Raw genomic sequence first — 19,673 nt, 5'->3', positions numbered from 1 at the left:
AAAGCTTATTTTCTCATCTTTTCCCATGAAAATAAAAACATCTTTTCTGACTGACTAATACAGTTGATAAATTTCATAAGGGGTGATAAGCTGTACAGTGTATCCAGCCTGCAGCCTTGGGGCTGCATCCGTCCCAGGGTAGCTATAAATACAGCCTGACAGATTTGTGGATGATAGTGTCTTGTCACAATGTCTAAAGGCTGGACACGTTTATATGCAGTGCCAGCTGCACGCAAGACGCTCCAGTGGTCAGGGTTGTCATTTCGCAGTTGGCGGTCTGGCTTGAGCGGCACCTGTTCCGTGTACCCAGCTTCCAGTGAGAGAGCTGGATACAGGGGAAAGACTGGAACACAGACCTTAACTGTGACCAGAATACACTGGAGCCAATCCTGGCACAACTCCCAGCCAGAGAGGAACAACCTTTTCCCCTACTGGTGCCTTGCCAGCTCACCAAAGTGCAGAGCATTGGGGGCATTCCCTTTGTGGAACGTGTCTCAGATCTTGAGACACGCTGAGTTCCAGTTCTAGCTCCTCCACATCCCCGCCCCGCATCTTAGGCTATCACCTGAACTCCGTGGCTTCTGCACACATAGTCAGTGCCTATCTTGCATGGCCAAGAGGGGCAACCCAGGTAGTATGTAGACAGCCCTCAGCACGCCGGCAGCTCTCGGCACGCCGGCACATCATAACACTTGTTCTTAGTGTGTGATGACGGTCGCAGTTCATAATGCTTGTTCTTAGTGCAGCAGTTGTGGGCCCTTCTCAGCACTGTGGCTTTGTGCCCACTCAAGTTCAAGGGTTATAGGTCCTTCCTTGCAAGCTTCCTGTAGAACCCTGGGGAGTTCTCAAGGGAACCTGTTCCAGGAATGGGGTGAAAAACTTATAGGAAAAAAAAAAATACATGAAACATGAACATTTCTGTCTTCGGTATTTTAAAAACTGACCGGTTTGCCTGTAAACTGTTCATTACAGCTGTGACCTCCTCCAGTTCCAGAAGTTTCTCTCTCATTTCTGGTTCTATCAACCAAACATGGTCCTATCACGTAGACCAGAACATCACTTACCAGGCCTGCAGGCATGCCCCCAGACACCTGGCCATCCCTGCCACCCAGCAGCTGACTGTGGACCGGGCTTTTGCTTTGTACAGTGAGGATGAGGGTGTGCTGAGGTTTGCTGTGACCAATCAGATTGGCCCCGTCGAAGGTATGTATATTTATTTTTGTTGGGCAGAAATCACATCCTTTCTTAGAAGCAGGCAAACAGTTCTGGTGTGTGTGAGTAAAGTTTGGTGAGTGTCAGATATAAAAGTCAATAAAGCTGGGCCCCATGTGGACAGGCAGATGACCATATTTACAATCAATTCAACACAAATCTTAGTTGTTACTGTGTATGATGCATGCATGTTGTGGCATGTATGCATGTGGAGCTCAGAGAACAACTTTGTGGAATACATTCTCTCCTCCTGCTCTTTCGTGAGTTCTGGGGATTGAATTCAGTTGCTGGGCTTTCTCAGCACAGGCTTTACCCACTGAGCCAGCCTCTCAGATTGCTCTTTTTTTTTTTTTTTTTTTTTTGAACTACTTGTTCAAACAGGAAAATAAGTGTTTTAAATGGGCGATGTTGGGACAACTGTCCAAATGCAAAAGAATGAAGTGGGACCCGTATCTCACCTCAGACATAAACAAAACCCAACTCAGAGTGGGCCAAAGACCTAAATGTAAAGGCTAACCTTTTATATGTACTCAAGGCTTTTTCTTCAGATGGCCAAGCTTCCAGAAACTTTAGGAGAAGAGCACTAGCTGGAAGAAGTAGATTATGGGGCCATAACCCCATGGGTTATATCATGTGCTATCTTCCCCACTCATGAGCAGCCTCTGCCAGTTACTACTGCTGTCATGGTCTGCCTTACCACAGTCAGAAGCAACAGCATCAGGACTGTAGACTGTAACCTGAGCTAGACTATATCTCTCCAAAGTTCTTTGTGTATTTTATGACAGTGACGATAATACTAACCCAGCAACATAATTCAAAATAGGCAGCAGGCAGAAGCAACCTAGATGGCCATCAACTAATGAATACATATAAAACAGTCCTAAAGCCACACAATAGAATATTATTCAGTCATTAAAAAGGTAAGAAGTACTCATTCATCCTATCACATGGGTGACATTGAACAGCATCGTGCTAAGTGAAAGAAGCCGGTGACTAAGGGCAGCATGATGCATGATTCCATGTACATAGAATGTCCACACAGGCAATTCAGAGAGATCTGAGGAGACTAATGGTTGTTCATGGACAAGAGGCGCTAGACAAAGGTATATATATCACTTAAGAGTGTAGAGTTTGCCGGGCGGTGGTGGCGCACGCCTTTAATCCCAGCACTCGGGAGGCAGAGCCAGGCGGATCTCTGTGAGTTTGAGCAGCCTGGGCTACCAAGTGAGCTCCAGGAAAGGCGCAAAGCTACGCAGAGAAACCCTGTCTATAAAAACCAAAAAAAAAGAGTGTAGAGTTTCTTCTTAGAGTGACGAATGTCCTAGTAACCGGTCATCATGGTAGTTGTGCAGCTCTGGCTGTCGTGAAAATCGTTTAGTTTTGCCCTTCAGGTGGATGGATTGTGTGTCCCAGGTTTTGCAACTCAACTTAAGGAAACTGGTGGAAGCGACTTAGTGGTTCACAGTCCTTGAGCCCTACCTGTGCAGAGAGCAATGTTCTGTGCCCATCAAAGCAGTCGAGCACAGCAGAGCCCTAGATGTGGAAGCCGGTCTCAGTCGGCAGCAGACTGGGTGATTCCAGCTGTTGCACTGGAGACAGTATAGTAAAAAGAGCAGTGATTGCCAGGCATCCGGGTGGAGGGGGATGGATGGAGGAGAAGGACCTTTTTCGGTTGGTGAAGCCGCGGTGCACCGGGCTCTGATAGGAGATATGTTCTTATGCGTGTGCTATTCAAAACCTGTAGGCTTGCAAGCAGAGTGAGCCCTGGTTGTGGGGGGGTGGGGGTGGGGCAGAAGCATCAGATCTACTGGAGCTGGAGTTCCTGGCGGCTTGTGAGCTGCTGACTGATGTAGGCGGCAGGAACCGAACTCCAGGCCTTCTGGAAGAGCAGCAAGGGCTTTTAACCGCTGAGCCATCTCCCCAGTCCAAGCCCTATTACTTTAAAATTGTATTTTGCTGTTACTTTTTTTTTTTTTTTACTCTTTACTACTTGTTCTTTTGGGACCGCCACCCAGCTCCCGAATAAATCACACACAGAGACTTATTATTTCTTATAAGTGCCCAGCCTTAGCCAGCTTTCTTTAATTTAAATTATTTCATCTAACTTTTGCCTCTGGCATTTTTCCTTTTCTTACTTCTGTATATCTTACTTTCACTCTTAGTCCGTGGCTGGCTGTGTGGCTCAGTGGGTAGCCCCTTGTTTCCTCCTCTCCTTCTCTCTTGCTCCTTTATCCTCCCCAGATTTTTCCTCCTATTTATTCTCTCTGTCTGCCAGCCCCATCTGTCCTTTCTCTCTGCCCAGCTATTGGCCGCTGAGCTGTTTATTAATCAGATGTTTTAGACAGGCAAGGTAACACAGCTTCACAGAGTTAAACAAATGCAACGTAAAAGAATACGACACATCTTTGCATCATTAAACAAATGTTCCACAGCATAAGCAAATGTAACACATCCTAAAATAATATTCCACAACAGGATTTATTTTTGTTTTTAAATGATTATACAAATTAGTAGGTTTATTATGGCATTTTCATACAGATTTTTGATTTTGTTGTCCTTATCCACAACCCCCCTCCCATATATGCACCTATATAAAAGTTAAAAATCTAGGCTCTTATATGAGAGAAAACAATGTGGTAACCCATTTTTCTGCAAATGTCACAATTTCTGTTTTCTTGATGACTAAATAAAAGCCCATTGTATATAGGAACCACATATTCTTTATCCATTCATCTATTAATGGACAAAAACATGGTGTGCGAGCTCTCTATGGTGGGACTTCTGTGTCCTGTGGCGTGAGTCCCCAATGAATTCCATGGACCCTAGTCACTGACTACTGCCACAGTAGTACACATTAGGGCATCTGTGTGACCGAGGTCAGAGAGATGAGGATACAGAATTCTTTCTTAGCAAGTTCTCTGCAAACCTGCCTCTTCCTCAAAAGCTATTTTACAAACATGTCCTAGACAAGCTGGGATGAGCCTGCAACTTCCTATGTTGCAGGAAAAAAAAATCAAGGTGACGTTTGAATTCTCTGAACCAATACATCATGCTTTCCCCTAGGGCAAGAGGCATGTGGAGAGAAAAGGACTGCCTCCCACACTCAGTCGCTGTTAGCACCGTGAGCCCAGAGTCGCATCTGTGAGAGGTGACAGAATTCTGGGCTCTGCCGCTGGAGCTGAAGGCCCCTTATGCCTCTGTAGATTTAATACAGGTGTTGGCTCAGCCACATAGTAGCAGCGGAGGAAGGTGACAGGGCCTTGGTTGGAAGGAGAAGCCCAAGTTTGTTAGTTTGGTTTCTTTGCATATAGGAAACTGGTCCAAACATAGAGGATGATATAGAATGCTGATCTAAGCATTGGGCAGCCAAAGATGACATTACAGTGTAGTAAATTAATGCATAAAGATGCCACTTGATTTTTTTTGTTATGGAATATTACTTTAACTATGTAAGAATGTTATATTTGTTTATGCTGCATTTGTTTAATCATGTAAAGATGTGTTGCTGTTTCACCTTGCCTGCCTAAGGCACCTGATTGGTCTAATGAAAAGCTGAACTGCCAATAACTCGGCAGCAGAGGGATAGACGGGGCTGGCCGGCAGAGAGAATAAGGAGGAGGAGTCTAGGCTTGAGAGAAGAGAAGGAGAGAACAAGGGAGGTGCCTGGGCCAGCCAGTCAGACACTGAGTAGGACAGACAGAATGAAAGAAAGGTAAAAAGACCCCAGGCAAAACATACATGAAGAGAAACAGGTTCATATAAATTAAAAGAGCTAGCAAGAAACAAGCAAAAGGTAAGGCCGAGCATTCATAACTAATAATTAATCTCCGTGTCATGATTTGGGAGCTGGTCGGCAGCCCAAAAGAAAGCCTGCTACAATTTTTAGAGCAGCATGTAAAGTAAGAAGGAAGAGTCCAGTTGCACTTCATAAGGAAAGAGATAAAGGCACCTTTGGAATACACCTCCCGCCCCAGATGTCCAGCTCTGCCTTTTGCAGATGGAGGCATCAGGTGTGTAAGAAGAGCCATTGGAGTAGCTTAGAGTAGCAGTTCTCAACCTGTGGGTCACAACCCCACAGGGGGTCACATCGAATATCCTGCATATCAGATATTTACATTACAATTCATAACAGTAGCAAGTAGTAACAAAATAATTTTATGATTGGGGTCACCATGACATGAGGAGCCGTATTAAAGGGTTGCAGCATTAGGGAGGTTGAGAACCATTGTATTAGAGGATGAGCCACCAATGCCGTTAGAGTCCCTGGAATCATTAAGGAGACAGTTTGTCTTTGGGTCTCTTCTTACCAAATGAGAGCAAGCTAGCAAAAAGCACCAGTTGCTAGCTAGTTTTATAAGGTTCCTTCCCACCCAAATAATATTTAATAAATAGTATGGTATATTGCCAAGCACTATTCTGAGTACCTTCCATGAATTACCCCATCTAATCCCCACAGCAACCTCTACTCAACAGGGCTGTATTGTTATCATTCCTTTATAGATGTAAAACTTGAGACGTTGAGGTAAAACAGAAATACAGCTGGTAAGCGGCAAGCTGGGACTCGAACCCTGGCTGTGGGCGCAGAGTCCACACTTGCCCCACACAGTCCAGCTGCAGCACATAGGCTGTTAGCTATAGACCCAGATTGCATGTGGGTGTAGGTTTCATCCTTTTGTGATTGAACCATGCTTCACCCACAGAGGTACCCTTCATTGTTCCTGAATTGGAACAATAGAAAAACACACACAGGACACCAGAAGTGAACCCTCTTTCCTCCCTGTCACTGCGTGTGAAGTCTTAGGCTTTTCCAGGGCAGCTGCTGTCAGGCTGGAAGGCATGCTGAGCCACATAACCTTGCAGCGACATGGGCACTGTGTGGCTTTGCGAGGTGCAGATAGTAGGATTTCCCAGCGAGGAAGAGAAGCCCATGGCCCTTGCCCTCCTCCAGCCACGGACGTCTGTCCCTTGTGTGTTTGTGGTGGTGTCACAGATCGCGACCCAGGCATGCTGCCATCCTCCCTCTCCAGGGATACTTAGGGAGATGTTTGGGCAGACGGCCATTGAGTTCGCATCAGTGAATTCAGCCCTTCAGTGATCGCTCCTTTAAGGGAACCGTTCTTCCCTTCCTAACTGAGCCAATGGGTTCCAGCTCCTCTGTCAGTGGGTGAAATATGAAATGACTTAATGTAGCTGGAAGTTTCTCTGATCCCAACCGACCCCTCGGTCCCATAGCCACTTATAAAATAATCACTCAGAGGCTTATATTAATTACAGACTGGATGGCCTACGGCTCAAGCTTCTTGCTAGCTAGCTCTTATAACTTAACCCATTTCTATTAATCTATGAGTTGCCACGTGGCCGTGGTGTTGCCGTTCTGCTGGTACCTTGCTGCTCCTTGGATGGCGGCTGGTGTTTCCTCCCACTCCCCTTTCTCCTCTCACTTACTCTTGGATTTTCCTGCCTGGCTCCATCCTGCCCTGCCACGGGCCGCTTTATTTATTAGCCAATTGGAGCAACACGTATTCACAGCGTACAGAAAGACAGCTCACAGTAACGTAAGGACACAGCTCTCCTTGACTTACTGCAAGAGGAGAGAGCCAGCAGACTTAGGAATGGTAAATAGAGAACTAGTGTTAGGAATGTTTTCTCAGGACACAACGGGAAGCTACACTTAGTGGCTGTGTGCAAAGGGACTCACTGAAATAGCTGATTTTTAAGTTTTTGCCTAATTTTTTTTTTTTAAATAACAGGCTCTGTATTTTCCCTAGATTCTGAATTATATTACTAGCTCTATAACTGCACTGCCTGTTAAATCAGTATCATGTAATTGTGGACTTATTTATGTTGTTGTAAGTACAGTAGTTTTAAGAGTGCAGGTCACCTCTGGTCTGCTTCTAAAATCCTCGTTTTATTTAATGCCTAGCAGGGTGATAAGCTCTGACGTACATACACACTTAGTAATCTTTCCTGGAATGCACTGTGGTACAAGTTTGATGTTGGAGAGGGCTGCGTAAGAAGGTTAAGTATTAGTATTTATAAACTAAGGCATTTCGAAGACGACTGTTCCCTTTGGAAGGTATTCTAAAATGAGGAAATAATTGTGGGGAGAGTGAGGTTCTTGTCTTACATGGGCCCTTCAGTGAGGATGTCACCCTGTTCTTAGTTTAATCTGGCTGGAGGCTGACTCCAGGAACTCTACGTGTCCAAGTCAACTGAGCGCCGCTTCTCTGACACTGGGTTTTCCTCCCTTGGCCAAGAGGTCCAGAAAGAGGCATTCCCGGGATGGCTGTCCCGCTATTTTGTTTGGCAGAGATTCCCTTCCCTCAGCCAACATTGACGAGGTGAAGTGAGGACAAACTCATAGCGGAACTCATCTTCAGGCCCTGATGGGGGAGCCACTAAAGAGTGTTCTGCTGTGCTGTTTCTTATAGTGGATGGGGGAGTTTACCGGAGAGTGGAGATAGCGCAGTCGAGGTACCTCAGTTTACAAGCAGACTGTTCGAGAAAACCAGAGCACTCTAACTTGGGCAGCAGGAAGATGAACGTGCTCAGGAGATAGCAAGTCCCGAAGGCCTGGGAGGAATCTCAGCCCCCAAAGCGGGGCTGCAGTAACAAGCACTGGGGTGTAACTGGCAGCTACTTGGGACAAGCCCCAGTGTAGAAGGTGGCTGGGGAGTCACAAGTGAGAATTGACAGGGAATCCTGGTGCTAAGTGCAGGCAGGCGGAGGTCCTGCCAGGGTGTGCCTACGGATGCCAGGATTCTGGCTCTGACGGTGGGAGAACTGTTGAGCAGGTCACACGAGGTTGCACTGGGGTGTACCAACCTGCTCACCAAGACAGGGTTCCGACAGACTTAAGAGGCAGAGGCCCCAGTTACTGTAATTTGCATGGGATATTGTGATAGCCAGAGTGGTTCAGGGTAGTCTGACAGGTGTGGATGGGGCTCTCGAAGTTTTCTGTGACTAAGGTCCCGATTCCACAGACTGAGTCAACGCAAACACCTCAAATAGGAAAAAGCTGTCCCACTGAGGAAGAAGGAGGAAACTGTCCCTCATGGTGTCTAGGCCTGCCAGTGGGAACAGCAACCTTGGAAATATGTTATGTTCCATTTTTAAACACAAATCCAGCAGGTGTAAACAATTTTATTAGGATTTTTGCGTGGAGGAATCGGGAGTCAATGGGCATCTGAACCTCATCCCTGTTGCCTTTGGCTCAGATAGGTAACTTTATGGTGTTCCTCTGGCGACAGCTGCAGCAGAGGGGTGGGCAGTATGGGCCTTAGCCTGGGGCTGTTTGGATTTTTATCTTATTCTCACTCTACCTGCTTCTCCTGACTGTAACCTTGGGCAACTCGCTCGGCTTTCCTAGGCTGCTGCTTCAGTCTGCATGTGTAATCGTGGATTTAATGGGGTTGGATATAGACAGTTTAGAACACTGCGCGCGCACACACACACACATACACACACACACACACACACTATTACATATAATAATATGTAATATAATACAGAGTAGGCACAAGGAAGCTGTTGAAGTTAACCCTGAGATGCAAGCCGTCCACCTTAGCTTTGGATTCATACCACAGCAAGGCCGCCTGTCTCCTTCCTTCCTTCCCTCGTCCTCTCTGTGACACTCACTCTGGACCCTTTTCTGTTTCCGGTACATGCACAGGGGACTCGGCCCCTGTACCAGTGAATCCCTGCTATGATGGGAGCCACACCTGTGACATGACAGCAAGGTGCCGCCCGGGCACAGGTGTAGACTACACCTGTGAGTGCACCCCCGGGTTCCAGGGAGATGGACGGAGCTGTGTGGGTAAGAGACGTGTTGTCTGTTTCTGTCACGCAGCTCTTGTTTTTGCTTCGCTCTCTCCAGCATCACAGTCTGGAGGACACGTCCGTCCGTGTGGTCTTTGCGGTCATCACCATTAGACAGTGATTTTAGCCTCTGTCTATCTGGAGTTATGTGGAAACTGAGGCAGAGTCTGGCTAGGTGTGAGAAGGAAGTCTGGAGATGGGTATTTGGGGTTAAGGCTATAGAAAGAAAGCATCTTTTGAAAATCAAATTGTTTCCCTTTTAAAGAATTCCTAAAGTATTCAAAAATTATCTTCTTTCGGCTTACCTGGAAAGATTTGAAAATGTTTTTCCTTATTTCTGACGAACTGCAACTTGGAATTTTGCTCAGTGTCCATCCAAGACTCTCAGATTTCTACGGTCTCCATTAGCCAGCCATTAATCCCGCTGGAGCATCACAGTGGTGGGCAAATTGAGTCCTCAGGCCTTCTGTTTCTGGAGCCCTCTGCTTCATCAGGGCTTTTCTGGTCTCGTTTTCACTTAGATGTCAATGAATGTGCCACTGGCTTTCATCACTGTGGCCCCAACTCTGTGTGTGTCAACACGCAAGGAAGTTACAGATGTGCATGCCGCAGTGGCTACGAATTTGCCGATGACCAGCACACTTGTATCTGTGAGTATCAGAATCTCTTTTCCCTTCAGCTAGAAGGATGCTGAACCCTACCTTGGGGTTCACTTAGGTCTCTACTCCTGCAGTCCCGAGGCTCTGTTGTGTGGCTTTCTTAAAGTATGCTGGATGCACCCCTCCCCTGCAGTTCAGCCCAGTTCTGCCCTGATGGTGTGTCACTGTTAGGATTTTCCCACCTAGATAGTATATCGAGTTACTGGAGGATGTTCTCAGTTGGGATTCCTGGCCTTGTCTCATAACCAGACAGTGACTTGTAACACCCCAGCTCTGTAAAGATGTCATGTTGAAAGGTGCCTGTCTCATTCGAGGAGCCAAAGACCCCCATCCACAATAAATGCACCCACTATGGTTCTAAAACACACTAACTTCAGACTGAAGAATGGATCCAAAAGACCTCGAATTTCAGATTTATCCCACTGATGGAGCTAGCTGATAACAGAGAAGCACACATTCCATTCTCCAGGAAGATGACAGGATAGCAGTGATGGTAGGAACTGTGTGTGTGCTTAGTATGTATGGCTGGATGTCCTGTGGCACAGTACTCTGGGGAATTATAAGCTGCAACCAGGATCTGTTTTGATGACTTATTGTCATGCCTAATGTTTTAAGCACAAACACACACTAGCACGTCTGAACTCTAATACACATAGGAGTCTTGAGCTAGGAATCTTGCTAAAATTGAGATTGTGACTGGGACAGGGCCTGAGACCCCTGGGACCCTGCCTTCCTTCAGATCTGCAGGTGTGCTGGTGGTATTAGTCTGTGGGTGGGGCTGTGAAGAGAAAGGCTCACCCACTCACGGGTTTCAACTCTTGGGACACTTTCACTTTCTTTTCAGTGATCGCCCCGCCTTCCAACCCTTGCCTTGATGGTAGTCACACCTGTGCTCCTGAGGGGCGGGCCCGGTGTGTTCACCACGGAGGCAGCTCATTCAGCTGTGCTTGCCTGCCAGGCTTTGTTGGCACAGGACATCAGTGTTCTGGTGAGTACCTGTGGGCAAGTCTTGGGGACTCCGTCTGGTCCTTTTAGGTGTACATCCTCATAGAGACACAGTCTCTGCTCTCCTGTGACTCACACAGCCGTGGCGTTGCTGAAAGAGAGCGGGCATCTTTAGAGTCAGAATCACCCATGGGCGATTCCCTGTCACTGGACTGGTGAGCACCGTGGTTGTCGTGGAGTGCTGGTGCCAGCTTGTTCCTTGGAGCTGGTGTAGACTGGAGGGACTCTTAGCTACTTGGTTGTTTGTTTTTCTCTCTCTTTTTTTCTTCGAGACAGGGTTTCTCTGTGTAACCGTGCTTCCTTCCATGTTAGCATGTTGTGTGTGCCCTTTGGCCTCTTGTCATGTGGGCCTCTCATGAGACAGGGTTGTCTGAGTCACAAAACAGCCTGCTTTATTAAAGCCTGCCAGCAAGATGGAAGTCATCATCCCGAAGATGCTTGCAATGTTGTTTTACTGCATTTGTTGAGCAATATGAGCAAGTCCCTAAGGAGAGGACTCTGAGATTATGCGTATTATAAGACGGGTCACTGAGAGCCATCTCGGAGGCTCCCTAACACAACCACAGCCTGTAGTGTGTGGTAGCCATCCAGGTTTCAGATGGGGGTCATTTTCCTAAAGATCCCACGTAAGTTAGCCTATGCTAATCACGAAAGTAGCTGGCAGAATAAAGCTACAACATGTTAGATATGTGCGTGCGTGCGTGCGTGCGTGCGTGTGTGCGTGCATATCCAGAGGTGTCTCAAGTGTTCCTTATGTCTGTGAGTGAAGGATCCTTGCCAAGAGGCTCTGTGTTGTGGGAACTGTGTGGTCTTGAGGTGCACACGTTTCTACTCCACCAGAAGAAAGGGGGATGTGTGCGTTTTCCTCCAGCCACGGTCTGTCCAGTACCAGCCGTCCTGGAAAGGCTGCACTTGGATTTGGTTTGAAGTCTGGTTTGAGTCACTAGCAGGAGGCTTTGGTCCATAAAGAGTGAAGTCTTCTCCACTCTCCCTCCCTCTGAAGTGGTTCCAGTCCTGGACTAGCATGAGCTGGCTAGTTCCCAGGCACGTTTTCATTAAGAAGCTGGGTGACTTTGCAGAAAGAACAGATTGTCTTGAGGAGTTTCAAGTGTAAGTTGAGGAAGCCAGGGCAGAGAGGAGGGTCTGTTATATCTTTGCTCAGTAGGCAGATGAATGGTGCCGACATTATTGTCAGGGTGTGTGTGCTCAGGGATGCCGGGTAAAGAATGGACAAGAGGGTGTGGACATAGAAGCAACAATGTTTATTATTACCTTTGCAGGTTCCACACAGACACAAACAGCGGACATTTATGTGTGATTGGACAGTTAGGGAACAGAGAGACAGCAAGGGCATGTGGACCAAAGCATAGCATTCTGGGTAGTGTAGAGGTTAACTGGCACCAGAGAATTCAAACACTGGGTCAGTCATTCAGTGGCTGATTTGCTTCCACCGGCTTCTGTTCAGAATGAGGGGGAAGGGATTTCAAAGTCCGAAGCATGAGTTCCAAATGGAGGAGGGCTCCAGACTTGTTTTCCCAACAGGTTCTTGAGTTTAATGGGCGAATGGTGGAGGTGTTGATGGCTCTGGAATTGAGTTGCCTTTTTTTTCTGTTCCCTTTGCGACAAGTCTGTCCTGCTGTCTCAGCCCACTTGTCCTGACCCCAGTCTTCCAGCAGCCCCGGAACTAGTTAATTGTTACTGGCGTCCCCATAGCAGTGGGGATTAAAAAGAGAGCTCCTGCCTTGAGAAGAGGCCAGAGTCCTTCCCCATCTTCTCTGTGGACACCGGCGGGCGGTCCTGGGAAATGAGCTCTGACTTCTGCAAACCTCCTGGTGTTTGTGCTCCTGAGGAGAGGTGGAAGCCAGCCCTGCGTTCAGTCCCGGGAGCTGCTGGCTGGCTCTAGCTGTCCATCACGGAGGCCCTCCAAGGAGTTGGATTGTTCTGGTAGCCTGTAGTCCTCCAGCCTGGGGGCCAGGGATTCCTCAGGTGTGATGTACTGAACGTCTTCAAGGGCCTTTTTCTACTTGCTGGTCACTGCTACTGTCTGCCATAACCATGGCATCCAGGAAGAGGCAATAACAGCAGGGAAAACGCTGTTTCAGGTTTGGTCAGGGCCTTAACAATGCCAGAGGTTTGGCAACCTTGGGGAATCCCCTCTTGAGTTAAAAAATAGCCATAAGAAAGGGCTCCCTGGGGCCCAGCAATAGGCTGTGTGTGTCAGGAATTCCTGCTTCCTGCCATTGCTTGGGGTTCCTGTCCCCACTGGAAGTACTTGTATGGTATGTTCTGTCAAAGCTTGAATTTCCTGAGTTACAGCTTCGGCTTCAGTCAGTTTTATAGTCCCTCTAGGCCCAGCCAGCTCCCCAGCTGTGCCCTGGAGCTGGCCTTTGAAGAGACAGCATGTGCTAGTATACAACCGTTCTTCAGTAGCTGAGTTACTATGTAGGCTGCTCTTTAAATAACTCCTTCCTAATCTTGGGAGGCGAAGGTAACCAGAAAAGCCAGCTGCTTGCCCAGGGAGAGAGAGCTGCTGTGGTGGAATTAAGCTTGATCTGGTTGAGCATTCAGGGATTTTTCGACTGAAAGGCACTGTGTTCTCCAAAGGCAAAGGATAGGCCTACCGCTCACTCAGGGAGTATAAGGGATTCCTGTCCAGGGAACAGAATGCCTGTGTGTGAGACGCAGTGGGCTGACAACCGAGCAGACAGCTGAGCTGTGGGAGGAGCCCCTGGAAAATGTGCGCTGCCTGGAGGCCGGGTGGAATGTCCCTCTGATCCTGCCCATTCACATCTAACCCCTGGTCATAAACTTCACTTTCCAAGCTGGTATGTGCCTGCCATGGGCTGCACCAAACAGACACGGCTTCAGACCACCGCCGCCTCCGCTGGGTCACACGTTTTTTCTACTCACACATCAAAACCAGAGCTGGTTGTTTTTGTGGATGTGACTCATGCTGTCGTTTGTGTTTGGTCAAGCCTCGCTCAGACCTGTACCTTTTGTTTTTCCCCTTTTTCCCCTGAAAGATTTCCTGTCCTCTTGGAGATTACCTCATCCCCTGGCATCAGCTTTAGCAGTTGAACTCAGGGGTTTCTTGGGGGGGGGGGGTCTTTGGAGCGTGGGGGTGGGGAAAGAGGTGACTTGCTGTTGACAGCATGGGCCAACTTTAATAAGGAAAATAAAAAGGCCTGTTAATTGGCTTTTGGTCAAGCTGTGGATTTTGGAGTTTCGAGTATGAAATCCTCAGGGAAGCAGAGGCCTGGGCTGTTTCTGTGTTGTTCCAGAAGTACTGATAACATTCTTCTCTTTGTACAAGTGAAGAGTAGGTTTGGGTGAGGCAGTCTCTCGTTGGAGGTTTTAGACAGCAGTCTAATCAGGCAGGGCTGAAGGTCTGAGCTGAAGTGTATCTGGGCCTTCATCTTTCTCCTGTATACTCCACAAGAGTATGGAGGGAGCTGGCGCCCAACAAAGAGGAAAAACTATTGTTACCTATATTTATCTCTTGTAACATCTCTGACGGGAAATGAATGACTTATAGTCTAAAGGTTAGTAGTTGAAAGGAAATCACTTCTAGAATTCACTGTAGCTGAAAGACGCTCCAGAAGTACAAGGCAGGGTATTTTTCTCTGAGTTACCCGCACGTTAGATGTCTACTCCGAGCATTCATCTCATTTGTTAACGCACATGTTCCTGGATTTGTTTTTTGTCTTAGTTAAGGTTACTATTGCTGTGATGAAATACCATGACCAAAGGCAACTTGGGGAGGAAAGGGTTTATTTCACTCACAATTCCATATCTCACTGTTCATTATCAAAAACAGTGAGGGCAGGATCCTGGAGACAGGAGCTGATGCAGAGGCCATGGAGGAGTGCTGCTTACCGCCTCGGTCCTCATGGCTTACTTACTGCTTTCTTATAGAACCCAGGACCACCAGCCCAGGGATGGTACCACCCACAATGGGCTGGGCCCCTCTCCCATTGATCACTAATTAAGAAAATTCCCCACAGCGTGATCTTATGGAAGCATTTTCTCAGCTGAAGCTCCCTTCTCTTTGATGACTCTAGTTTGTGTCAAGTTGACATAAAACTAGCTAGTGTGTGGATTTGTTTGTTTGTTTGTTTTTCCTGTCAGGCTTACTCTTCAATGTTAGCACTTCTCAGCTCAGACCCAGGGATGTTCTAAAGTTGATAATGTGTTGAGCCATGTGCACTGAGACCATATAGTTGCACAGCTGTCTCTGGTGAAGTCATGGTCTTCCTTCCTTTGCTCACCTCTCTGCGCCTGTCCCTGACCTCTGCAGATGTTGATGAATGTGCGGAAAACAGATGTCATGAGGCAGCTACCTGCTACAATACCCCTGGGTCCTTCTCCTGCCAGTGCCAGCCTGGGTACCATGGGGACGGGTTCCACTGCACATCTGGTAAGTGATGGAAGACCTGCTTAAGCGCAGGATCTCCCAGCTCCTTCCCTCTTCTTTTCCTCCCAGCCCACTCTTGATGGAAGCTGGTCTGGGGGTCCTGGTGGGGGGATTTTCCAAGCTCTGGATTCTTCTCAGTAGCCTCCTAATGCCCACTTACTGCTGCTTGGTATGTGAGCTGCTTGGCTGTCATTCCCTCTGTGGCTGCTCTGGTTCACCGCCCTACTCATCTGCTTTGCTGCATGTTGTTTGAATAAACTATTGAGCTTATTCAGTAGGAGCCTCGTGCACCAATGAGCCAGGAGTCAGTACTCGGGGTGACTGCTTGGGGGGAACTTGCCCAACGTACAGCAGTGTGGCTGCCATTGACCTGGGCTTCTCACACTTGAACTCTGGGTCCCAAAGAATGGATGGAGTTAACTTGTCCAATGAAGTCTCCAGAATATTGGGCAGATGCCACCGATTATTCTTTATCTTGCCCAGGTGGCAGTTGGCCCCCAAGGGCTGAGGATGTGCAGGGTGAATGGAGGGAATTAGGGACAACTAGGTAGATGGTAGCAAAGCCAAAATAAGAATTCAGGACTCTAAAATGTTCGTGTCTTGCTATTTCTCCATGTCATGATAACTTCCAGTTGTAGGGAAGAAAGTCTCAGTACAGAAGACTTTGGGGGCTGGTTAGTGTGCATGGGTTGTGAAATAAATTTATTTCTAATTTCTCCTTTGTCACTCCCATCCACGGTTCTGGAAGATTCCGTCTCAGGCCCAAAGCTCTGCGAACATCAGCAGCGCTATGCCCAGGCGCAGCATGCCTACCCTGGGTCACGGATCCACATCCCCCAGTGTGATGACCAGGGCAACTTCGTGCCCCTACAGTGCCATGGCAGCACTGGCTTCTGTTGGTGTGTGGACCAGAATGGCCAGGAAGTCCCTGGTACCCAGACTCCACCTGGCTCCACCCCACCTCACTGTGGACCACCATCAGGTGAGCCCCCTGGCCCCGAAGAAAGACCTGTGCCAGCTCAGGCCTGAAGACAAAGAATAGAAGGGCTCTGGCAATGGGGTGATTTACAAGACAGCTCTCACTGTGTAGACAGACGCAGGTCTGACTGGCTGCTATAGTTATAGCTTTTTCCTCCAAAGAACACTTGGATGATGTAGGCACACCCATGTGCATGTTAATGTCATGGTATCTCTCGGTTACGTACGTGACATGCAGGATCCTTTACACATTGGATTCCAGGTGCATAGATCCTTGGTGAACGGTGACTGAAAGTTGAGTGGCTACGTCAGGCTGTGGCGCACTGTGAGAGGCTTGAGAGAGCTGAAGAACTTGGCCAGCCTAACGTTTTCTCTGCTCCTTTCTGGGTAACCATGTCACGTCCCTGTAGAAAGCAGCCTGAAGGTTGTGCTAAGGTTAGCAGGAAACATGGGTGTGAAACTCAGAATGGATCCATTGAGTTTCCTTTTAACCCAGTGACCCCGCCCGTCTCTAGCTAGTCCAGCATGGTGATGGGAAACTCTTTTTGCACAGCTGCCTTCATAGGACGTGTAGGATCCACCCCCTGATCAGAGGTGATCATGGCAAACAGCCATTACCATCCGCTTTCTTCCTGCCAGGGTTTTGGAGCATGGTGGGCAGTCTCCCTGGCAGTGTGAGCAGCGGGCAGCTTGCACTGGGCAGCTTTCCAGCCCCTTGTGAAATTATTCACAAATGGGTAACACATGCTGCTGCTTTAGCCCAGATACTGCCTGATCTGGGAGCTCGTATCCAAAGAGCGGCTTCTAAAATTATAAGATAAAAAAAGTAATTAAAAAAGTCCACAGACTTACTTATCTCAGCCTTTAATGTGTGAGGGAAATAGAGCTGGGCAATTTCCAACAGTTTTGATTCTGTAACATTCATAACATGGCCAGGGACTTTAAGTTGGGGGAGCGAGGGTGAATATGATCAAAATACCTTGTTAAAAAAATTCTCAATAAAATAGATTCACATGGGGAAACTGGTAATGGATTGCTCCACATTGATCCTCTTCGCCCCTCTATTATTTATGAACGAGACTCTGTGGGCCTTAAAAACTAAGATGCCTAGAGAAATCCTGTTTCTGTCGTGGCCTCTCTCAAAAGCCTCAGCTCTCTGTCAGAGGTTGGAAAGTCCGTGGTTAAGTGGGGCCTTGGCGGGATGGCTTGGCATTCTGTTAAGTTGACTAATACAAACATGTGGTGAGGATAGTGACTCAGGCTGGGATGTTAATGACTAAAATAAGGGCACATTCTTTTGTGCAGACTTCTCATGGCCCAGACTTCTCCCCTGGCACTGCATGGCCCTTCCTGCCATCTCTGATGAGTCTCATTTGCATCATCCAGTCAGGGAGAGGGAGGCTAGCATGCACTGCACTCAAGACTTGAGGCTGTTTGAGCCCTTACCCACCAGAAGCAGGAAAGACGTTGGATGGTGTTGCTTAAAGCAGTAGGGGATGAAGGGGTGCCCACCTAGGAGTGATCTGAGACCCATTTGACTTGCTGTGTGTTTACATTCATCCAGACACATAGGCATGTTGGGTGGTCCCCAGAAACAAGAGCAGCTCTTGAGGGGTTCAGTGTGGAGTGGACTTGTTGGTGGCTTCCCCCAGCACATCCCACCGTGAAGTGGATGGCGAGTGTCGGAGGGAGCAGCAGCCCCCTCTCCTGGTCCTGGAACACTTTGGGCTGAGCAGATCAGTCTTGTCTTTGTCTCCTTTACTTCCTGTGGGTCATGAGCTTTAGCAGCCTGAGGGGGCAGCCACTTCTCAAGATGGGAGTCTTGAGTGGGCTTGCTGAGCTTGAGACTGGAGACTTTATTGGTGTCTCCCCACCTTCTCAGAGGACCGGTTCCCTGCAGCTTTGTTCTTTGAAGTGTCTGGAGGGTTTTGAGCAGAATAGACTCAGTTGCCCTGGGTTTAAACGCACCTCTGTGGCTGCTGGCTGGGTGTAATTGGTTTGGTGGCGTGAAGGCATGGGGAGATGGAAACAGGAAAGCCAGCCAAAAGGCTGTTGCCGTGGTCCCAGTGTGAGATGATGCCCTGCCCTGGGTTTAAATGCGCCACTGTGACTGCTGGCTGAGTATTTGGTGTGGGGAAGGTGGGAACAGGAAAGCCAGCCAGAAGGCTGTTGCCATGATCCCAGGGTGAAATGTCTGTGTTCAGGGCAACATGGGAAAAGTAGCAAGAAGTCAAGATAGTCTGAATGGGGGTTTTGTTGTTGTTGGGGATTTTTTCTTTTTTTCTTTTTCTTTTTTTTGACAGGATTTCACTATGTAGCCCTGGCTGATCTGGAAGTCACTCTGTAGACCAGGCTGGCCTTGAACTCATGGAGATCCCCCTGCCTCCGTGTCCTGGTGCTGGGATTAAAGTCATGCACCACTATGTCCGCCTCTAGTCGGAATGTTTTTGGAGGTAAAGTTGGTAGATTTTTTGACTTGAGATGTGAGGTGTGAGAGAAAGAGGTAATCTAGTGATTGTGTCTGAGCAATGGGAAATGCAGATGCTGTTTAATGGAACTAAAAGGCACGAGGGGCCAGTTTGAGAAAAAGCAGGAGGCCAGCGTTTACTTTTGTGCAGAGAGTTCTATTGTGCATCCAGGTGGAGATAGCAAGGAGATAAATCGACTGTGTGATTCTGCAGACCCCAGGCTTTGAGTTGCAGGAATTAAGACTGAACCAGAAATGCCTTTAGTTATGCCCTGAGGGTAATCCAATCTCAGTGAACAAGTGATTTCAACAAGTGGTGCCTCTGTAGATACAACCACATGTGTAGAGCAGAACCTCTGTGGCCCCGGGGCAGCAGCCGAGCAGGAACTGGCACAGGTCAGAAGCCAGCAGGGCTTTCTTTAATTATGGTGTGAACCACAAGTTTGTGGATAGGAGGAGGATTGGGGGTGTGGGGTAGAGGAGAAAACAGGACAGCGTTGTGGCAGAAAGCTAGAGCTTGGAGGAAAAATTCAGCGTTGAGACAGTTCCCAGCAATGGGATGGCCATAGTTTTCATGAAACTGGGTAGTCCAAGAATCAGTTTCACGTTGCTCAGGGCCACCTCTGCTGTACTGTATACACTACCATGTTACTCTTGCTTCATGTGACTTTCCAGTGAAACTGAGGACTACATGTAGCACCGCATGGTCTTCAGCCCTTTTGTTCTAGGACACATAGGCCAGCCTGGAAATGGATCTTGTAGCAACAGGTCCAAGAACTTGAAACAAGTGGGAAAGAATAATTGTTTTTAAGCGTCACATGTATCACTGAGCCCTCAGAGAGTCTGTACAGTATTCTGTCGTCCGTCATCAGAGGATCCCTGGGCACTGGCCAGATGTCCATATGCATCTCTACTGGCCTGAGTGAGGTATATCATCGATGAGCTTGTCTCCTTTGTTCTTTTCTGATGTGCCTGGGCCTCCATGGCAGGTCCTCTTGGCCTTGGGAGACAGGAGCACCAAGGAACATCAGGGTGATTTCTTTTCTGCGTTTCCACAGGGAACTTCTGAGAACACAGGTGCTTCCCTGGCCCGGTGTCCAGGGGTGTGTCCAAGAAGGCC

The 19,673-nt window shown here is 48.0% G+C and overlaps 1 protein-coding gene across 1 annotated transcript in view; it reads left to right on the top strand.

Moving 5' to 3' along the window:
• The window catches only part of Nid2 (nidogen 2), a 57,655-nt gene that overhangs the window by 29,214 nt on the left and 8,768 nt on the right, over nucleotides 1-19,673 (top strand). The window contains exons 8-13 of the mRNA XM_028861255.2: nucleotides 973-1,203; nucleotides 8,885-9,028; nucleotides 9,552-9,680; nucleotides 10,534-10,677; nucleotides 14,992-15,111; nucleotides 15,857-16,090. Of these exons, the coding sequence (XP_028717088.1) occupies nucleotides 973-1,203; nucleotides 8,885-9,028; nucleotides 9,552-9,680; nucleotides 10,534-10,677; nucleotides 14,992-15,111; nucleotides 15,857-16,090 (1,002 nt within the window). The remainder of the gene's footprint in view (nucleotides 1-972; nucleotides 1,204-8,884; nucleotides 9,029-9,551; nucleotides 9,681-10,533; nucleotides 10,678-14,991; nucleotides 15,112-15,856; nucleotides 16,091-19,673) is intronic.

Source organism: Peromyscus leucopus, chromosome 9 (assembly GCF_004664715.2).
Source record: "Peromyscus leucopus breed LL Stock chromosome 9, UCI_PerLeu_2.1, whole genome shotgun sequence".
In the NCBI taxonomy this organism is placed as follows: Eukaryota; Metazoa; Chordata; class Mammalia; order Rodentia; family Cricetidae; genus Peromyscus; species Peromyscus leucopus.
The sequence above is the reverse complement of the archived record's forward strand: the minus strand, read 5'-3'. Positions and strand labels throughout refer to the sequence as shown.